General features: G+C 52.2%; 1 protein-coding gene and 1 pseudogene across 2 annotated transcripts; both read right to left on the bottom strand.

Annotated features, from left to right (window-relative positions):
• Nucleotides 1-878: 878 nt before the first annotated feature.
• On the bottom strand, nucleotides 879-4,105 carry LOC136476867 (transcription factor bHLH130-like). Of its 2 annotated transcripts, none has more exons than XM_066474838.1 (6): nucleotides 3,657-4,105; nucleotides 3,028-3,546; nucleotides 2,284-2,795; nucleotides 2,097-2,162; nucleotides 1,849-1,917; nucleotides 879-1,510 (listed from the first exon to the last, which is right to left on the bottom strand). In XM_066474838.1, the coding sequence occupies exons 2-6, from the start codon at nucleotides 3,515-3,517 to the stop codon at nucleotides 1,445-1,447; spliced, it is 1,203 nt and encodes a 400-aa protein (XP_066330935.1). In that variant the 5' UTR covers nucleotides 3,518-3,546; nucleotides 3,657-4,105; the 3' UTR covers nucleotides 879-1,444. The 2 variants fall into 2 exon arrangements, with proteins under 2 accessions (XP_066330935.1, XP_066330936.1); XM_066474839.1 differs by having other exon boundaries at nucleotides 3,779-4,104.
• Nucleotides 4,106-18,557: 14,452 nt separating this feature from the next.
• LOC136469512 (probable protein phosphatase 2C 58) overlaps nucleotides 18,558-20,038 on the bottom strand; it is a 54,763-nt pseudogene continuing 53,282 nt past the window's right edge.

Raw genomic sequence — 20,038 nt, 5'->3', positions numbered from 1 at the left:
TCTAGAATTAGAGTCCCTATTTTCATAAGACATATTTGTCAGTCATATTATTTCTTTTTTTCTTTATTTTTTCTCTCCCATCTTGCATTCCCAACACCACCTTCATGGCCACCCTCCCTACTCCTCCTACTCCTCCACGATTGCCACTAAGGTTTTGCGATCCTCCCTCACATGAGTCGTGTGTGCACTGCCGGTGGTGCGACTGCTTAGGGCACGCGCAGTTCCGAACGGGTGCATGAATAGAAATGGTTGAAACAGAAAAGTATGGGTATGCTCTAAAGCACCGATAATAAGGGTTTGAGGAGAGAATTTGAGAATGTTCTATTTTCTATGACCTGTTAGGTGCCCTGCTAGAGTGGGTATTTTTTTCACCAACCTTCGAAAGTAGGATAAGGGCCTTAAAGCATCTTCAACAAATTACTTATCTCATTCCTAATACTAAAAATATGCAATATAAGGAAATGTGGTTTTTCAAACAGATTATTCATACTATTCTCGATCCCTAAAAAATTATTCTTAATACCTAAAAATTTTAAGTAACTTCTTCAAATCCACCGCCTCTCCCTCAAATATAGGTGATCCATCCCCTCTCCCATATCCACTTTAGGCCTTGTTTGAATGCACATCTATCCACATGTGTTTAGGCAGATTGGAGTAGAAGTTAGTTTAAGTTCTACACTTCTACTCCAATACACTTCTACAAATATGGATTAAGGGGGATACATGTGCCATCCAAACAAGGCCTTAGGGCCTATTCGTTTTATATCAACCCTATCCACTTTAGGGCCTGCTCGTTTCACGTCAAAATCAAGGGCTCTAATCCCTTTGATTTTGGTGTGAAACGCTTGAAGGTATTGGTAATCTACTGCGAGAGAAAAAGAAAAAGTCACGCTACTAATAATACGAGACAACCTATATAGACTTTAGGATGTAGCATAAGTAATCTGTTGAAGATGCTGGACTCTGTGGGCACTGCTGCTGGTAAAATCACACAAACACAGCAGTGGTAAAGTTTTCCTATGTAAATGTAACAATGGGCATGGACATGCATGATGGTACAAATATGTAGCAAAAGTGTTACAGCGAAGCAAAAAACAAAGCGGTACTATACAATTGTTTCTTCCTCTTCCCATGTCTCACCACCCCCTCCAGTCCAGTTGCCTGAATACTTGATGATGCCACTGCTCCAGTCCAGCCTCCGGCACTGTACAAGCTCGCTTGCTCAGTCACACACACACACACACACACACACTCTTCAGCAGTCGAGCTCCTCTACTCGACCAGAGACCACGCAAGCGCAGCGAACGGAGAGAAGAAGCTACGGTTACACGACCCCTCTATCCTGTTCCTGTTCCTGTTCCTCTCTCAGGTCTCCAGCAGGTCTTTGCTGCGCTGTGTAGAGTAGTGTAGTACCAAGCCGGAGATGGGACTGCCGGCCGGTGCTTCAGCCGGAGAACTGCTGGTGCTTGCTCGCCGGGCAGGTGCAGCTGGCGCGGCTCTCGTTCAACGCCTGCAATGCATCAAACAGATCACGGATTAACATACAGGTGGCAGTAAGCTGGATCCATGCTGTGTTTGCAGCCAGCGTGTGTTCCGGATAAGATACTACTCGAGCTAGGTGAAAAGTCAACGACAGATCGTTGTAATTGTAGGTGACCCTCGCCGTCAGCCACCGGGCAAGATCAGATCGATGAGCCTCCGTGATTTGGACGTCACTGGCTGACCTTGCAACGAGACCAAAAGGCTGCCGACGGCGACAGGTCTGCCGGCCGCCGTAGTGTTCATCGATCGCATCATTTGGATTTGAGTTTTGGAGGAGGAAACCGGAGTTCCTTGGCTCGCTCGTACCTTGACCTGCTTCTGGAGATCCTTGATGTAGTCGACGGCCAAATCCAGCATGTCGGAGGTGTTGGTTTGCTGCAGGGAACGGGAAGCAAGTAGGTCAGTTCAGCCCGGAGTGGTCCTCGCAACTCAACTCGCATGGCGGCAAGCAGAATTTGCTAACAGAAGAGAAGAACACTGTTCTATCGCCTACTGCAGAAATTGGTGGGTGCAGAGCATAGCGGGACAGGGCAGGGCAGTAGCAGTAGCAGTACCTTGTCCATGTTGGGCACGAGCTCCTGCAGCTTCCTGATTCGCTCGCTGATCTTTGTCCTCCTCACCTGAATGGCCGGTCGGTCAAAAGATGGAGGCATCAGCGAATCGCTCAACCGCAGGCTAGAAGATTTCTTAAGAAAATACTAGTACGTGTTTGGGTTTGGGATTCGGTGCAAGCTCGCTCACCCGCTCGGCGATGCTGCGCGGGTGCGTGGCGCACCCGCGCTTGGCGCGGATCTTGCAGGGCACGGCGTCCTGGAACTGGAGGAACTTCTCGATGGCCGCCATCTCCGACGACGTCTTGGGCAGGCTGAACTGGTGCGCCAGCCCGCCGTTCTGCTGCTGCTGCTGGCCGCCGGGCTCCGACGAGTCCGGCGGGCGTTTCATCCCGGACAGGCTGTCCGACACGAGCGCAGACGACGACTCGTCCCACCCGGCGGAGCTCATCGGGTACCCCGGGATGTAGGCGCCCCTGCCGCCGCCAGCGGCCTCGGGGCTGCTCCCTCCGACATCCTCGCTGTCCATCTCCGAGATCTGGGACATCAGCGACCCCTGTCGCGACGAGAAGCTCAGCTGCCCCTTGAGCCTGCCGCTACCGCCGCCGCCGCCCGCGAGGGAATCCGTCGTGCCGCCACCGGCGCCGCCGCTGCCGTCCCGGAAACCCATGCCCATGCTCGCCCTCAGCATCGCCCCGTACCCTGGATGAAGAAGAATCGAGCAAGACAGCAACAGGCGGAGGTGGTGGCCCTCCGTGTCAGTTACTTCCGGAAATAGAAATGTTTCGGGGGAAGCGAAATTCCCCAAGCAAGAACTGCAATAATTGCTGCCCAGCCGCGATGGAAGAAGCTGCTGGAAGCAAGCAGGGAATGGCAACCGAGGAAGTTCCAAATGGAGGCCGGATTAAGGAGAGCGAGCGAGAGACCAACCAACCGTTGTCCATGCTGAAATGATCCAGGAAACCGGCGGGGGAGCTGCTCTGCCGAATCAGGTTGCTGGCGGCGCCGACGCCGGCGCCGGCGGCTTCCATGCCCGAGCTGACGGTGCGGTAGAGCCCCCCGGACTTATTAGCGTCCACCATCTGCTGCTGCTGGGACTGGGACTGGGACTGGGAGTGGAACATCATTTGCTGATGCTGGTGCTGCTGGGAGGCCATGTCGGCCGCACTCGGGAAGTGGGCAGTCGGCGGTGGCGGTGGCGGCGACGGCTTGTCGTCTCGGATGTGGTGGTGGTCGGCCAGGAACCTGGAGAAGACGTTGTCGGCGTCGCGCGGGGGCCCGGCGCCGGGTGCCGGAGGGAGCAGGTCCTCGCAGAGGTCGCCGAGCACCGTGCTGGGCGCCGATCTGTAGCGTAGCAGCCCGGACGACGTCATCGGCGGCTGCACCGGGAGGTTCAGGTCCTTGGGCACCGGCGAGCCGTACATCAGCTGGCCCGGCAGCTTCTGTTCAGATCCTGCTCCACAAGAACAAAAAAGAGAGGAGAAAAACATATCAATTTTTGGCCACCAGCTCTGTTCATACAAAAACAGAAGAAGAAGAAAGATTTAAATTTTAGCAACGAACACCATGGAGGCAGAGTCTTTTTAAGCAAACATCACTTGGCCTTGCTCATCTTCAGCTAGAAAAAAATCGCACAAGAAAAAGAAGCTCCTCAGTCCTCAGTCATGGACACGGCATGAACTTACCTAATTTGAGCTCAGAGGGCCGGGATCCACCAGGAGGCCGCAGAAGCTGTCGGCGGCGATTTCAGGAGGCACCGCAGGCAGTGGTCCGCCCCACCCTCCCTCCCTAGCACTAGCACGAGGCGATCGAGGCGGGTCCGCGGGTGTTTGGAGGCAGGCCGCAGGCGGCGGAGAGGAGGAGGAGGGAACGGCGGCGTGGGGGGGCTGGGGAGCGACGGCACGGGCACTCGGTAAGAGGCGGCCCTCGGTAACGATAAATAGCGCGCCCCCGCCGCTCCGTTCTGCTCGCAGCTCGCTCGCTCTGGGTGATCTGCCCTGCTCGACTGCTCGTCAACCGGAAGAGGCGATGCGATGCGATGTGGCCGCCCGCGCGCGCGGGGCCGAGCCGAGCTGACGGATTTGCCCCTCGGCCGTCGCCGTAAAAAGGTCGGGTCTCCGCTGCGTTGAGATACGTACGTCGCTCCCGTGTCACGTGTCAGCCGTTGGTTGAGAAATGATTGGGCTTGTGGAAATTACTGCCCGTCTTTTGATCAAAGAAGGAAAGGAAGAAAAAAAATTACTATCCGTTTTCGGTACGGGGACGCGTATGACCCTGTGCATCCTGTCCGTCACTGTCTTCTTAAAGGAAAAGGATAAAACGTGCTTCCCAAGGAGTGAATTAATCTTAAGTATATACTCCCTTTGTTACTAATCAAATCAATTTCTAGCGTTGTATTAAGTCAATCTTCTTTAGTTTCACCAAATTTATACAAAATAACGCTAAATTTTATGACATCAAATCAGTATCATCAGATACACCATAAAATATATTTTGCGTCATGTGTTTATTTAGAGTCACAAATAGATCTATTTTTTTCTATAACTTCAACCGAACATAAAAGGTTTTTTTACTTAAGATAAATCCAGCAATTGATTTATTCACAGAGAGAGTAAAACACAAGTTATCGCTGATGAGTAATAAATATCATGAGGTTAATCATGAAGTATACTTCTATAATCAATAAACTTATTTGGTAATACGAGTGTTGATAGAACGGCTAAATCTCTAGAAACACTATTTACATTATGTTTTGACTACTCCCTCAGTCCCTAAATATTATCATCATTGGTTTACGTGCCGCAAGTTTGACTCGATTTATAGAAAATGCGTGCAACATTTGTGTCGGGTTCATAAACCCGGGGTCCCTCGCGGACCGGCTTCTCAAACAAAGGCTCGGCCCAAGCAGACAGCGCACAACTCATGGACCGATCCAAGTATCTAAACAGCAGGCCAGAAGGGCGATCCAATCACCGACTGGAAGGTCTGTCCAAGGAGGAGCAACGCCCGTTTTTCGACTCCGGCCCACCTCGCCGATCGGAGGGCTCACTTCGGTCTCCAGCCCGCTTCTGGACGGCCTCTCCGACCAGAAGGCCTGGCCAAAACACTACTTCCGACTCCGACTCCACGTTTTCAACCGGGGTACGCAAAAACCCAGCTCACTGCTCGTCTTCGACTGGCACGATCAGAACCGACTGGGACCAACCGACCAGGGACGCCAGCTCAGAAAGGACCGGGAAACGAACGGAGAAAGCAAGACAGAGCGCACAAGTCAAAACACGATACCAGGGACCGTACCCTGTACACCTGTAGAAACAGTATTCTACAACCTCCCTGACACAAAGAGTATTGTAGGCGCCGATATTTTCCTCTATAGTATTGTGGGCGTCATTAACTCCCATATAGTAAGGTCCCCCACATGCCTCTGGGCATCGACAGTGTTGTAGGCGCCTACTTTTACCGTACCGAACGAACATGGTAAAAACCCCTTGCCTACCTCAGGTATCAACAGTGTGGCAGGCACCGACGTCTGCCATGCTCGAAGAAGACAACACCACCTCCCACGTGCATCTGACATTCGACAATATTGTAGGCGTCTACCATCATCCTGTACCCGCCGGCGTGGGCAGCAAGGCTCTGAAGCATACGTACTCTCTCCCCCTCACTTGTTAGGCCATCTCCTTCATCTATAAAAGGGGATGCGCTCTCTCCGAACATTCAAGTAATTTCAGATTCATTAGATCGATCAAGTTCACTAATTCACAATCACAGAACTGCCAGGTTCGAACCTCAAGCACACGCTTGAACACTTAGCTCATAGCGGAGCTCCTATCGCTCTCGGCCCTTCTGATCGGAGTCCGATCAGACCTCTTGTACCCCCATCTTTCTCCTTCTCATTTGTAACCCCACTGCAAACTTCGAGCACCTAGGCTCAGAAATAAAGTCACCGACCGACTTAAACTGAACGTAGGACACGTTGCTTGAACTAGTATAAACCCTGTGTGTGCAAGGCCACCTCCGATCATAACGTACGGTAAAACTACAAATATTTACTTGTTGGTCACTTTCTACACCGACAGTTGGCGCCGTCCGTAGGAAAGACGCTGTACGTTCAACACTTTTTAGTCATCAGATGACCCACTTTTCTACCACCTTCGCCATGGCGGGCTCAGGCGATACGATTCGCTTCGGCTCACTGGAGTTTCCCGCGCTCCCACCTATTGGGATGTGGGTTCCACCCATCTTTGAGCCATCCCAGGCCTTCCTCCTAGAAAGCATGGACTTCGTCGCCGACCGACTCAGCGTACTACACCTCCACGAGGAGGCACTCATTCCGGCACCCGTTGGAGGGGCACCCTCCATCGACTCCGGGACGCAAGACTTCGACGATGTGGTATCTGCGCTTCATTCCGAGCAAACTCTCTACTCAAACCCCGCTGTGAGTAATGTACATACTGTTATTTACTTACTATTCTCTATCTTCCGCCGATTATCCAGAGGGACCCCGTTGTCCCCGCCGCGACCGCCATACGACCAGTTCCCCTATGGCCTCACATCTCCCGCGGATGCGTATGCCCGGGGGCTCCGAAGGATGCCAGCACCACCCCCTCTCATGTCTGAATTTGTGGGGATGGCGAGCTATGCTCCCACCTATTTCCTCGGCCTCATGGACGATGATGTTGAGACTGACGGCTCTAGCATCGGCGACGTGGCACCCCGCCACCATCTGTCCTGGGAGTGCGCTATGGCATACGCTTTGGGACAGCCATCGGTGGTAATAGAGTCCTTACAGACTCACACCCCTCTGGACCCTCATGCGGAGACCCCCGCGCTCTTATGGGAGCACGGTGAGGAACTATGACAATAGTGGCTGCACCAGCCACCGACTGCGCCAGCATGCTCGGCGCACCACGCTGCGCCCTATGCGCATAGACCGGCGAGCGGCGCCTGGGGTCATGCCCATCGGGTCCAGCGCAACACCATGGATAGGGGAATGATCCCCCACAGTTCGCTCGGGCCAATCAGAACATCGCCGCTACGGCAATGCTTCTGCGCGGCCTGCCCGAGCCAAACGACCCTCAGGAACAGGTGATCCACCGGAACCTCTGGGCACTAGTGGAGACCACCGCCGTTCAACAAGAGGAGAGCTCCGTATCGCGACACCGACTCGCGGCCTCACTCCCCACCAGGGGAATGGGGACGCAGCAGATGAGTCGCTCCACCCGCTCACCACTACAACCGCCAAGCGCAGCACAAGATGCCGCATCGGTGCCTCGTCTTGACTTGATGACTGCTCTGCACCAATTGCCTATACACAACTGGCTTGGGCTGAACCGAGACGCTCGTAGCAGCGACCAAAGTCCTAGCCCGGATGGTCCGGGACCACGGACCTTTGCCCAACGCCTCCAGCTCCCACCGTGCTCCAACGGAGGCCGAGGCAAAGGCAAGGCCAAGCACTAGGATCAGGACAAGGGCCCCTCCACGCAGAAATTGAAAAAGAACAAAAAAGATCACCGCCAACCGGCTAACTCCGCGTTAGTCGCCACGGCTGATCACACAGGCAAGCAGCCCCAGCAGGACCCTCTGAGCCACTTCCAAGAGCTCTTGGAGAGCCCATGCACCAACCATGCCTACCCCGTCAAACACCTCTACAAAGACTACGAGCTCCTCAAGCGCCTTCTATGATAGGCTGGCGGGCCAAAGGAAGAAAAAGGCGCAGAAGCAGCGGCCAAGGAAGGGGGCGTAGCGGACAAGGATCCGGATGACTGAAGGTTGAAGTGATCCAACCGGGCATCTATTGACTGAAGGACGACAACAATGACATTCTCACCAAACGCTTGGAGCAGCTATGTCGTTTTTTCTTCCCCTAAATTTTAGTCTTACCATTGCTTACTTAGCGAGCACCCTGACTCGAACACTTTTTGGCCCGGGTCGCTCAGGGGCTCCACGAGGGTACACTACTACCTCTCTTTTTTGTTTGCTATCATATGGTGAAACTCCTTCTTACCTAAACAAAAGGGTAGTTCGTTGCTTTAATTTGCTTTATGTAGCTTTGCTTTAAAACATTCCATCCAATCACACCCCCGCCTTCCCTATGGTTACGAGCAGCTAAGCCTCGCGGGCCACGCCCCGGGCTCCCAAGGTTGCGGCCTACGGGAAGAACGGGCAAGTACGAGAAAGAAAGAATAAAAAACAAAATCATGCTAAGGGAAAGCTAAGGAATAAAAGGGACAAGCTTCCCCGAACAGAGTGACTCCATCACAAAAAACGAAACCGACTGTAGTCATTAAGTACACAAGAACGTTTACACGAGGGTTCCCCCATGAACTTAATCTTTTTACATCTACTAAACTTCTTATACTTTACAAACTATTGGGGCAGCTAGGTGGCATCTACTGTCGGTACGACTGGTGAGGGCGCAGTCTGCTCACTCCCTGATGGGACAACATCTGGCTCAGTCGGAGCCGGGGTGATACCCACCTCCGACCCAGGCTTCGTGCCATTCACAGGCTGGGCGATGTCCTCCTGACACACGCTCTACCACCAACCTTGCGTGCGGCAACAAGCTCTCCCTGAGCGTTTAGATGTCCTCCATGCTCAAGCCGTCAGCATACCCACTGCAGATAGTGGCGAAGTCCAGGTTCGGGTGGTACGTCGCCACCAAGGTCAACACCCCCGATGCTCTGTAGAACAGCCCACTTGTGATAAGGTCTCGGACCGCATCCGGGACCTCTGCCAGCTGGACAATGGGCACGCTAGTACTTGGCGCCGACCTAAAGACCTCCAAGATGACAAGCTGGGCAACGTTGCGGATCTGGTCAAGTTCCCCCTCAAGAGCATGTCGCTCTTCATGGGACTTGGCCATCTCCTCTGCATTCTAACTAAAGGTCACCTTGATCGTCTCTAGGTCCCGCTCCAATGACTTCACCTTTCTGTTCAGCTCTGAGAGAAGGACGACAAGCTCAAAAATAGGCTAAAGGAAGAAACTAACACGATGAAAAACAGAAAAGGTATGTACCGATGCAGAAGTTCTCAAGGGTGGAGAATTCCTCCACGTACCGGGCCACCTGCTCGCTCAACCAGGCGCTCGCCTCCTCCGTCCCCATCACTTGGCCCTAAAACATGAGCACTTCCTGATCTACGTCCGACCGGGCCTTTCGCTCCGACTCCAGGGCCTTCTGTGCCAACTCTAGGGCGTTCCACTCCGACACCAAGGCACTCCGCTCTGACTCAACAATCTCTAGGGATTTTTGGAGCGCTACCTCAATGTCTACCAGGGATGTCCGTAACCCCGCCTCGGTCTCCGCCTAGTGGGCCTTCGCCGCCTCAAGCCCCCGCTCGATGGCGGTTGCCCGCTCTATTGCACACTACCCCTCTGCCCGCGCCATGGTCACCTCAGCCATCGGGTCCTAGGACTCACGATGGGTGGACTCTAGCTAACGCTCAAGCTCAGCCACCCGAGCATGCTCCATCCGGAGGAAGCGGGACTTATGGGATGACATCTCCTTCAGACCCTACGAAAAGCAAGCATGCTGAGGCAACCAACAAGATATCCAGAGGTCAAGGACAAATACAGGAAACTTACCTCCATGACGAGCTGCAGGTCGACCTAGACTAACTACTGGGCGGACTTGACCTACTCCTAGGCATCCTCGAGCTTCAAGGATAGGTTGGCGAGTTTCAGACACCATGGCAAGCCCTTTCCCCCCAAGGATGTCCCAGAGCTAACACTCCTAAGAAACCCAAAGGACGAACCACACCTTTGCTAGGCCTTAGGGTAGGGCCACTCTAGCTCACCCTCCGGTAGCCCATCGGAGGGCCTAGCCTCTGATTGAACCGTTGCCAGCTCCCGTGATGACACCAATAGCTCCACCATGTCACACGCATAATCGTCAGACAGGATATCCACCACCTCGGTTGCGCGGGCAGCCGCCTAGCATTCCGACTCTATCCTGGCCATGTCTTCCCCTGGTGCCTTTGGCTCTGACCGCAAGGGTGAGCCATGCATCCCTCCAACCAACGAAGTAGGGAGCTCGGTCTCCCCCTCCTCTTTCGCCTCGGTTGGTGCAGGAGGGGCCACGAGAGTTACCTCCGACGCGACCTCCATCGTCAGCACCGAGATCGCCGCCAATGCCGACGCTGCCACTACCACCAAACTAGTAACCTACCCGGGGGGCACCACCCTCGGAAGGGAAGGGTTCACCGCCGCCACCCTGTTCCACCCGTCGCTCGCTGCGACGCGCTATTGGGTGGGCCTCCAAGTCTCATGCACGGGAGTTGGGGCGATGCTCAACCCCATCATCGCCCGACCATGGACAAAAAAAGTGTAGGTAAGTCATACCCTAAAAAGACTCAACAGCAAAAGATCGAAAAGAAATAAAGAAAAAATATACCAGGAGGTAAGCGGCACGACTCTGAAGGCAAGACCCGACGTCGATGGGCCTACAGGGCTAGGATCGCTCCTAGGCTACGACTCACACCCCTTCACTTCAGCTGGGGGCGGAGTCATCCCAATCGGCTCCTGATCGACCTGTAGGTCATCGTGACCCTTGGCTCAAGATGCCCCGACTGGAGCAGCAGGCGGGGCATCCTCCGGCTGCGAGTCACGCGCCGGCACTGGTCCCAGCGACACACGGGTGCCAGCCTGCTCCTTAGACTGCCCGGCTTGCTCCACCACGTCCACGGTAGGTGGGGACGGGACCGACGACGCCACTAAGGGGCATGGTGACCGTGTCCGCTTTGCCTCCCGTTCACCAATGGTGTTCGTGCTTGCCGCATGCTTCCTCGGCACGAGAACCACCATGTGCCTCTCCGCCTCCTGCTCATCACCAGCGGACATCACCGTAGGGTCATGACGCTCTGTCGAGGTCACAACGACCTCCCGACTTTCCTCCTCCTCAGAGAAAACCATGTCATCCACATCTGTGGGATCCCCTGACTCGAGCTCGGACTCGACGTCGCTCTTATTTCCCCTAGCCTTCATGCACCGAGCAATCTCCTTCTCCTTCTTATACCTCCGATGAGCCACCTCGGCTTTCTTCTTCTTCCTGGCATCCGCCGCCTCCTTCTGGGCAGCCTGCTGCACCTCACCCTCCGGCTCCTTCAGAAGGTGCGGTCGGGACCTATAAGCATCAAGCCCCTACGCAACAAGCGGCCCAAGATAAAAAAAGTAGGAAAACAAAGGAGGAAAAGACCAGTTTGGACACCACCAAGGCATTGAGAGGTATGGGCTTTCCCTCGACCTTCTCTTTGGGCTTTCCCTTGACCTTCTCTTTGGGCTTCAGCTGCAGCACCTGGTTGAGGTGACTCCAAACCTCATCATTCGGTAGCTCCTTCGACGACACATGATCAGGGTCTGACGGACCACTGTACCTCAACATCAATTGCGACCTCTCCGCCAACAAAACAATCTAGCGGTGGTAGAGGGTGTGGAACACCCATACCCCATCAAAGCCACGCTGCATGAGCTTCCGAAGCTCCTCCTCAATGATCTCCACCTTCTTCTTCTCCTAACAGGAACAGCCCCACGACCAACTATCCTGCTTCTCCCGCATCCCACCGGTGAACGCCGAGAACGACGCCTCCATCGGATTCCTGATGTAAAACCACTCCCCGTGCTACCCCGGTTGGAGTCATAGAGGATGTATGTGGGATACAAGCTTCCTGCGCTTGGTTTCCTCTGTAGGGCAAAACCCCCCACAGACGTGACCTCGGGCGGATTCCCCGCCGGCAAAGCTCGCCTAGAGAACAGTCGCCGAAAGAAATCCACGTGCAGCTCCATCCCAAGGAAGGCCTCGTAGACGGTGACAAAGCCGGCGATGTGCAGCACCCCCGTTGGATTAAGGTGCTGTATCTCCACACCCCACTCATTGAGGAGTCAGCACAGGAACTAGTGCGTGGGGTATCCTAACCCGTGCTCATGGAAGGTGAGAAAGGAAACCACCTCGCCGAGCCAAGGTTGTGGAAACTCCTCCCTCCTAGGAGCCCTCCAGTGCACCACGTCCTTCGGCGGCAGAAACCCCTTCGCGACAAAGGCCTTCAAACCGACTCCCTCACCATGGACAACCTCCAGTCTAACATTTTGCTCCGAGATCACGAAATAATTTGTGAGTTTTTATCTTCTCCCTCTTTCTCTCCCTTTTCTTTCCTAGAAACTACTGTGGCTCTCAAGAACGCTTTCGGCAAGAAGGAAAAGGAAAGGAGTCAGTAGATGAGGAATAGGCAAAAGAACAGGGCAAAAACCTTCTCCCTCCTCCTACTTAAGGAAAAGGGTGCAGTAGTTGGGGAAGGCACGCCGATCGTGAGAGACGAAACGACAGAGCGAAAAACTCTCTCTTTCCCATTTAATGCAGATGGGACACACCCTGACCGATGAGACGCACCCTGCTTGACAGAACGGTCAATGATCAGGCAGGACATGGCCTGGGCATGGCCCACCACTACTGCACGCCAACCACTACCACACAACGGGCATAAGAACCAAAGCGCCACCGCATGTAGGTGACCCTTCGCATCCCTAGGTGGGACTTGGAAAACCCCAAAATGGGATCTCCGTCGGGAGAGACCATATGGCTTCCTAAGTCGATTGAACGGCTCAGAAAAACACACCAAGAGATAGGTAGGGAGCGAAGGGACGCCCCATATAGGCCATGTCGACTCTGTCACGAACGACGAGCACGGGGCCCGATCGGACATTTTCGACTGGAGCTCTCCAAACCCCGTCACTCGAGTCATCAAGGTAACACTACCGACCCCCTCTATTTCTTTATAATCATTTCATACATCCATACGCGCATTCATTCCATACGCCCGTACCCCCCCCGGACAATTTGGGCCCTGAACCGCCCGGGGGCTCGAGAACTAAGCATCGCACATGCAGCGAAATACATCACAACGCTCTATGTTGCATCACGAAGCGGTAGTTGTCTCATTCGACATGAGCAATGACTGATCGGGGTTTAAAGGCCAGCCGACGAAGGGCTCGAAGCCGCCCCACGTCAAACAGAGCCAGGGGAGAAAAATGCAGATGAGCCTCGTGCGGCCCTCATCCAGTCTAGCAGACAAGGTCATCTCAACCTTCTCGTTCGATCCTAAGCCTCTACCAAGCCCAAAGAATCTCTATCGAGGGGAGGCCATTAGGCCAACCGGGTTGGTCTCCGGAATGACCTAGGCATCTGCCGGGTTGCAAGTAAAGGAGCAGTGGAATGTCACCAAAGGGCTATGCCGACCCCATCATGAATGATGGACATGGATTCCACTCGATCATACCCGTTAGCGAACTCACCGAACGCGTCACTCTAGCCCCAGCGATCAGGACAAGGGACAAAACTCAGCCCCTCTGGTTGTGAGAAACCGAGAACGGGGTAACACACACAACTCAAACTAACCCCTACCAAAAGCCCAACAGGGCTCGGGGGCTCAAGACACCAAACTCCTAGGTTTGCGACCCTGAACTCGCCCTATCCATCGGCTACACTTCGACTGCACACCAAACACCTGGGTCTGTGACCCCAAACTTGCCCCATCTGGCTACGCTTCGACTGCACACCAAACACCAAGGTCTGTGACCCCAAACCTGCCCCATCCAGCTACGCTGCGACTGCACACCAAATGCGCTCGGGTCTGCGACCCTGAACTCACCCCATTAGGATTCGTGAACCTTGGCTTGCCCGATCCCTAAAACTAACTAACTAACTACCTTGGCTGCGTGAGCTACATGGAGGCCAGGATCCACAACTCTGACTCGCTCAATCCCACGGCGCGCACCGACGTCAAGACCCACGAGTTCCGTCTTGTCCGATCCCTAAAGACTAACTGCCTCGCCCGATCCCACAGCGCGCATCGACGCTGGGATCCACGAGCTCAGTCTCACCTGATCCCTAAAAACTAACCGCCTCAGCTACGCAACGACGCCTTGGTTGATGACTCTGTCTTGACTGAAAAACATGCACACACGTTCGCTCACAAACACCCCCTAGACGATTCTGCCCGAATCACCCGGGGCTCGGGGCTACACCCGCGGGTGCACTCGTGTGCACCCGCTGATGAAACAAAAACCTCCCCCGCTGGCAACACAACCCCCCCCCCCCCCCGAACGATTCTGCCCGAATCACCTGGGGGCTCGGGGGCTACACCCGCGGGTGCGCTCGTGCGCACCCACTGTCAAAACAAAACCCCCCAGACAATTATGTCCAAATCGTCCGGGGGTTCGGGGGCTCCTATCGGGTTTATAAACCTGGGGTCCCTCATGGATTGGTTTCCCAAATAAAGGCTCGGCCCAAGCAGACATCACGTAACTCATGGGCCGGCCCAAGTATCTAAACAGCAGTCTAGAAGGGCAATCCAATCACCGATCGTAAGGTCTAGCCGAGGAGGAGCAACGTCTATTTTCTGACTCTGGCCCACCTCTCCGACCGGAGGGCTCACTTTGGTCTCCAGCCCGCCTCCGGACGGCCTCTCCGACCGGAAGGCCTGGCCAAAACACTACTTCCGACTCCGACCCCTTGTCTTCGACCGGGGTACGTAAAAACCCTGCTCACTGCTCGTCTCCGACTGGCGTGATCAGAACCGACCCCGACCGGGACCAACCGACCGGGGACGCCCGCTCGGAAAGGACCGGAGAACGGACGGAGAAAGCAAGGCAGAGCACACAAGTCAAAACACGATACCAGGGATCGTACCCTGTACACCTGCAGAAATAGTATTCTGCAACCTCCCTAACACAAATAGTGTTATAGGCCCCGACATTTTCCTGTACAGTATTGTGGCGCCATTAACTCCCATGCAGTAAGGCCTCCCCCACATGCCTCTGGGCATCGATAGTGTTGTGGGCGTCGGCTTTTACCATACCGGACGAACATGGTAAAAACCCCTTGCCTACCTTAGGTATCAACAGTGTGGCAGGCGTCGGCGTCTGTCATGCCCGAAGAAGACAACACCACCTCCCACGTGCATCTGACATTCGATAGTATTATGGGCACCTACCATCATCCTGTACCCGCGCGGCGTGGGCAGCAAGGCTCAGAAGCATACATACTCTCCCCCCCTCACTTGTAAGGCCATCCCCTTCATCTATAAAAGGGGATACGCTCTCTCCCAATATTCAAGTAATTCCAGATTTATTAGATCGATCAAGTTCACTAGTTCACAACCACAAAACCGTCAAGTTCGAACCTCAAGTACGCGCTTGAACACTTAGCTCATAGCGGAGCTCCTGCCGCTCTCGGCCCTTCCGATCGGAGTCCGACTGGATCTCTTGTACCCCCATCTTTCTCCTTCTCGTTTGTAACCCTACTGCAAACTTCGAGCACCTGGGCTCAGGAATAAAGTCACCAACCGACTCAAACTGGACGTAGGACACATTGCTTGAACCACTACAAACCATGTGCCATTGATTGCTAGGCAACCTCCGATCATAACGTACGGCAAAACTATAAATATTTACTTATTGGTCACTTTCTGCATCGACAATTTATATCTTCAAATATTTTTTTTAAAAAAAACTAGATTCAAAGATCTTTCCAACGATACTAATTATGTACCATAAATATTAATACTTTTAATATATATTTAGTTAAGTTGTTTCTCGGGAAGCGAAAACGACAGATATTTAGGGACAGAAGGAGTAAGTGAGTAAGATATATGATAAGAAAATAGACGCGAGTGTCACCCTTAATCGCGTGATCAATCAGTTAACTTTGGGTTACCCTGGCGGTCTGCAGGCTTCAGCATGAAGGGTGGCCGATGGTTGACCACAAGGCACCATAAAAATCCTAGTAACGGAGTACTTAGCTAGAGGTATAGGGAAAAAATGATACCATGAAACCATTCAAAAAATAGTTTTATGCAAAGAGTTTACAAGGCAAATGTACAAGGCAAATGATTCAGGTCCCGTGTGGATCCCTTCATCTAAAAGGTTTAGAGCACTTTAGCTCACTTTTGAGCTCTTAAGCTATATAGAGCTAATTTTAGACCACTTCTTTTGAGCTTTGGTTCAAAAAGTTTAGAGGTGAAATCAAAACAAACCTTTAGACCGATGGCATGGTGTCTATCAAGCCTATGCTATTTTCCAATCCATTTATAACCGAATATAGCACGCACGTTAAATTAAAATATCATAAAAGAACGGTTCCACCACCACCACCAAGCCCTTGGGGGTGAAAAGGCACACCACTCCTACGAAGCAAATAAAAGAAGCGAAGAGAGAGAGAAAAAAAAAGCGGAAGTGGGGAAGCTTTCTTAAGAAGACCTTTTTAGCGGGGATGACTTTGCAACAAGAAAAAGGGAGCCGGCGGGGCAGTGTATGGCTTCAAAGCAAGCCTAATCTCTCGTGGGCTCCACCCTCCCTCCCACCTGTGTATATGTTTGTTGGTTGGCTGTGTGAGCAGAGGATAACCGAACATAGCAGGAGGAGGACCAAGCAAGTTGCGTGCCCGTGACCATTTTAAGCAAACGCGGCGCAGTCTGTTTTCGGCAGCAAGCAAAGGTTTTTTGGATGCATGCCTGATGCTCGCTCGCTCGCTATCCGGAAGCAAAGGCGCGCACGGATGGATACGGGTCGGGTGGTGGGGGCAGGGATGGGATTCGCCACAACCACAACCATGAGCGGCTGAACCAACCACAACCAGCCAGCCAGTAATCGATCGGTGCGGCGACCCCCGTGAGATACTGCCGGTGCCGGGCTTGCTTTCCTGCTGGTGCAGTGCGGGCCGGAAACGAGAGGCTGGGATTGGTGCACGCATGCATGACGCGTCCCACTCACTCTCTCTCTTTCCCTCTCTCTCTCTCTCATGTCACAGAGAGAGAGAGAGAGACATCAGACCTTTTTCTCTGTGCGTGCGACAGTGCGTGCCTTGCCTGCTGCGAGCGTGTGTGTCTGTTTGGTTCCACGCTCTTTTTTATTGGATGGATTGATTGTCGCTTCTCCGTTCCATCCCAAGGCGCGAGCCGAGCTGATCAGTGATCCAGGGCGCAACGAAAAGGCTCACCTTTTTTTCCATTATGAAAAGGGAACAAAGCAACGAAAAGTCTCGCTCTAGCAAATTTCTTTTCCTCTGGTGCGGCGCAGTTGTACACCGCAAGCTCTAAGCTGTACGGCATGGCTACGCCGTCGTGCGATGCATGGCGTCATGCCTCCGTCGTCGCCGGAGCGGTGGGTGCCGCCACCGTGCCAGCCAGGCCCGCCTGCCCCGCGACGCGCCGCGCCGCGTCGACGTAACGGGACCGAAGCGGCGTGCGTGCATGCCTGCCTGCCTCGCCAAGCGCCCAAGCGCGAGCGGAGCAAGACTCGGAAGAGGCCGGCACCCCGCACGCCCGCGCTGGTACGGTCTCGGAAGCAACGGGCCGGGGGGCACGCCATGCGTCGCGTTGCGCGCGTCACCGGCGGGCGTGCGTCATCGACCGCCACGACGTCGCGTCGGGCGCGCACGGCACGAAACCAACCGCCCGAGGACGAGGGAGAGGCCAGAGGAGGACGTACGTCGGCGAGCGGTGACGTCGGCCAGGGCCCCGGCCGGACGTAACGGCCGTGCCGACGACGCCGCCGCCGTCCAGGCCGCTTGGCGTGGCGCTAACCCACCGTATCGTATAGCCCCCCTTCACAATCGTTGCCCCGCTTAAACTAACGAACCCTTGGGAGTTGGGAAAAAAATTGAGTGGGGATCGTCCGCATCAAGCAGCATGTGGACGTACGGATGCGATTTTTTTCCAGGGAGTTAGTCGTCTGACAGTGAACAAAAAGTACACAAACTAACCCTTGTGCAGATGATTAGCATCGCTAGCTAGCATACGTATAGGGCTCCTAGTATATAGGATGCGGTGGTGCAAGTCGCTGGGGTCAATGCCGCCATCGGTGCATGCATATGCAGGACACATGCAGCTGGCTCCTCCCGGATTGCAGGGTTGGTACGGGGTTTAAAATGCCAGCACGAGGAGAGACGATGCGTGCTCGTGTGTTGTTGTATATGTAAGCTTAGGGGTGTTTGATCCTGTGACTAAAATTTAGGAGGTGTCATGTGAGGATGTCATATGAGGTGTGTTTGGATATTAATAACAAAATAAATTATAGAATCCAGCAATACTCCACGAGACGAATTTATTAAGTCTAATTAATCCATCATTAGCGCATGTACAAAAAAGTGTGCCACTACTCAATGTAGTGATTGCATCTAACACCTCTGGAGCATTAGACCTTCAGACTACAATATATTATTTTGGAGCATCCCCTAGGGCCTTATGATGTATTGATGTCCCTCATCAATATTAAGAGCTTGTGATCTAAATAAAATATTATAAGAAAATCTTAGAACTGGAGGTAATGAATGTTATAAGAGATATTATTATTTAGATCATGCCTTGCTAAATATACAGATTAGTATAATTCAGATCAAGACTTTGCTAAAAATTCATATTGTAGCCTAATATATGAGATAGTATATATAAGTCAGATCCAAATATGCTGAAAATTCATACTGCAACTGAAATAATAAGAAAATACTTGCTGTTAATTTAGCATAAAATAGAAAATCATAGAGACAACATCAAATTGTTAACTAGCAGAATAAGTAGTGCCAACTAGCAAAACAATTACACTTATTAATCATGTTTTGGACCTCTATCAATCATGTTTCTTCCAAGATTTAAAAATATACTTATCGAACTGGTATATTGGTTCTTCCATAATCCTAGTACACTAGAATTTGTCATGCGAAGGTACAAAGTCAAAAAAAATTTAGGTATCTAAATATAAGGGTATTCCATATATAGTGAAAAGTGTTTTGCATATGCAAGACATCAGGTAAGGTGAGAAGTATGAACAAAAAGAAGCAAGTAAAAAAAGAATACCAATAGCTCTTGATGAGTTTAAAGTTCCATTTACACGCCCTATTTGAATGTAGCCCCCTGCACTTTGTATCCTTTCTCTCTCTGCCTCAAGCTCTGGTTTATGGTGTCTTGACAAATTGTATGCCTGTGTTATGTGGAAGAATTATAGAAATGAGACGATCACACATAAACTTTATGTCGAAATATACCACAGTCTTTGCACTTTGTTCTCTTTAATTAATGCAATTACCAGTAGGGGGTACCCCCTCCTGTCTTCCTAAAAAAGGAGTAACAACTGACCTGGCCATTCTTTGAGATGACACAACTGGAGTCACCAGCATTTGCCACAACGAGTTGCCTATTTCTGACTAACGCTACACAGGCTGTACTCCCACAATTTGGCCCAGTAAAATCAGAGTGCGGTCCCTAATAAAGGAAACTAGCGTGGGTGCCCACGCTTCGAGTGGGAAGAAGGTGGGAAAAAAAACAGAATTTTTTTATCAGGCTGACACTGTTCCTTTTTCGGGGAAAAACTTATCGGGTTGGTACTGTTTATCCGGTACCTGGTACTGTTGAAAGCTCTGGATGAACAGTAACGCGCCTGTTGATCTACAGCGTTCTGCGTCTGTGGAAAGTCCGGATGAGCAGTGCGAGTCCTCAAATTTAAAGTTCTTATATAGATTTCTATAAGACTACCTGGTGGATGGAATGTTCATTTCCAACAAAAGAACAAGCAACAAAGAGAGAATGCCAAAAATTGCCTTCCAGCATAACAAGAAGAGGCTCCAATTCAGGAAATTGGAAGTCATTCTTCAAGAGTTACCATTATTAGGCAACACAACCATCAATTTCAGGTACTACTCCCGCCATTCCAAATTATTAGGCGTTTTGGCTTTTCTAGATACGTAGCTTTTGCTATGTACTTAAATATACACTATGTCTAGATACATAACAAAAGCAATGTATCTAGAAAAGCCAAAATATCTTATAGTTTGGAACGGAGGGAGTACAAGAATAAACTTCCTTCTTATGCATAGATATCCTTTTCAAGAGTTAACATTGTTAGGCAACATAGGTATCAATTTTAAATGTTAAAAGAACAAATTTCCTTCTTACACATACCC

The sequence above is a fragment of the Miscanthus floridulus genome, chromosome 8 (genome assembly GCF_019320115.1).
Source record: "Miscanthus floridulus cultivar M001 chromosome 8, ASM1932011v1, whole genome shotgun sequence".
Lineage (NCBI taxonomy): Eukaryota > Viridiplantae > Streptophyta > Magnoliopsida > Poales > Poaceae > Miscanthus > Miscanthus floridulus.
Note: the sequence above shows the minus strand (reverse complement) of the source record. Positions and strands in the feature narration are given on the sequence as shown.

Excerpts from the sequence above, each read along its gene's own strand:
- LOC136476867 (XM_066474838.1), bottom strand. The coding sequence starts at position 3,517 with ATGTACGGCTCGCCGGTGCCCAAGGACCTGAACCTCCCGGTGCAGCCG. Across the intron at positions 2,163-2,283 it reads CGCGCAGCATCGCCGAGCGG|GTGAGGAGGACAAAGATCAG; the intron begins GTGAGCGAGCTT and ends CCGGCCATTCAG. Across the intron at positions 1,511-1,848 it reads ATCTCCAGAAGCAGGTCAAG|GCGTTGAACGAGAGCCGCGC; the intron begins GTACGAGCGAGC and ends GATGCATTGCAG.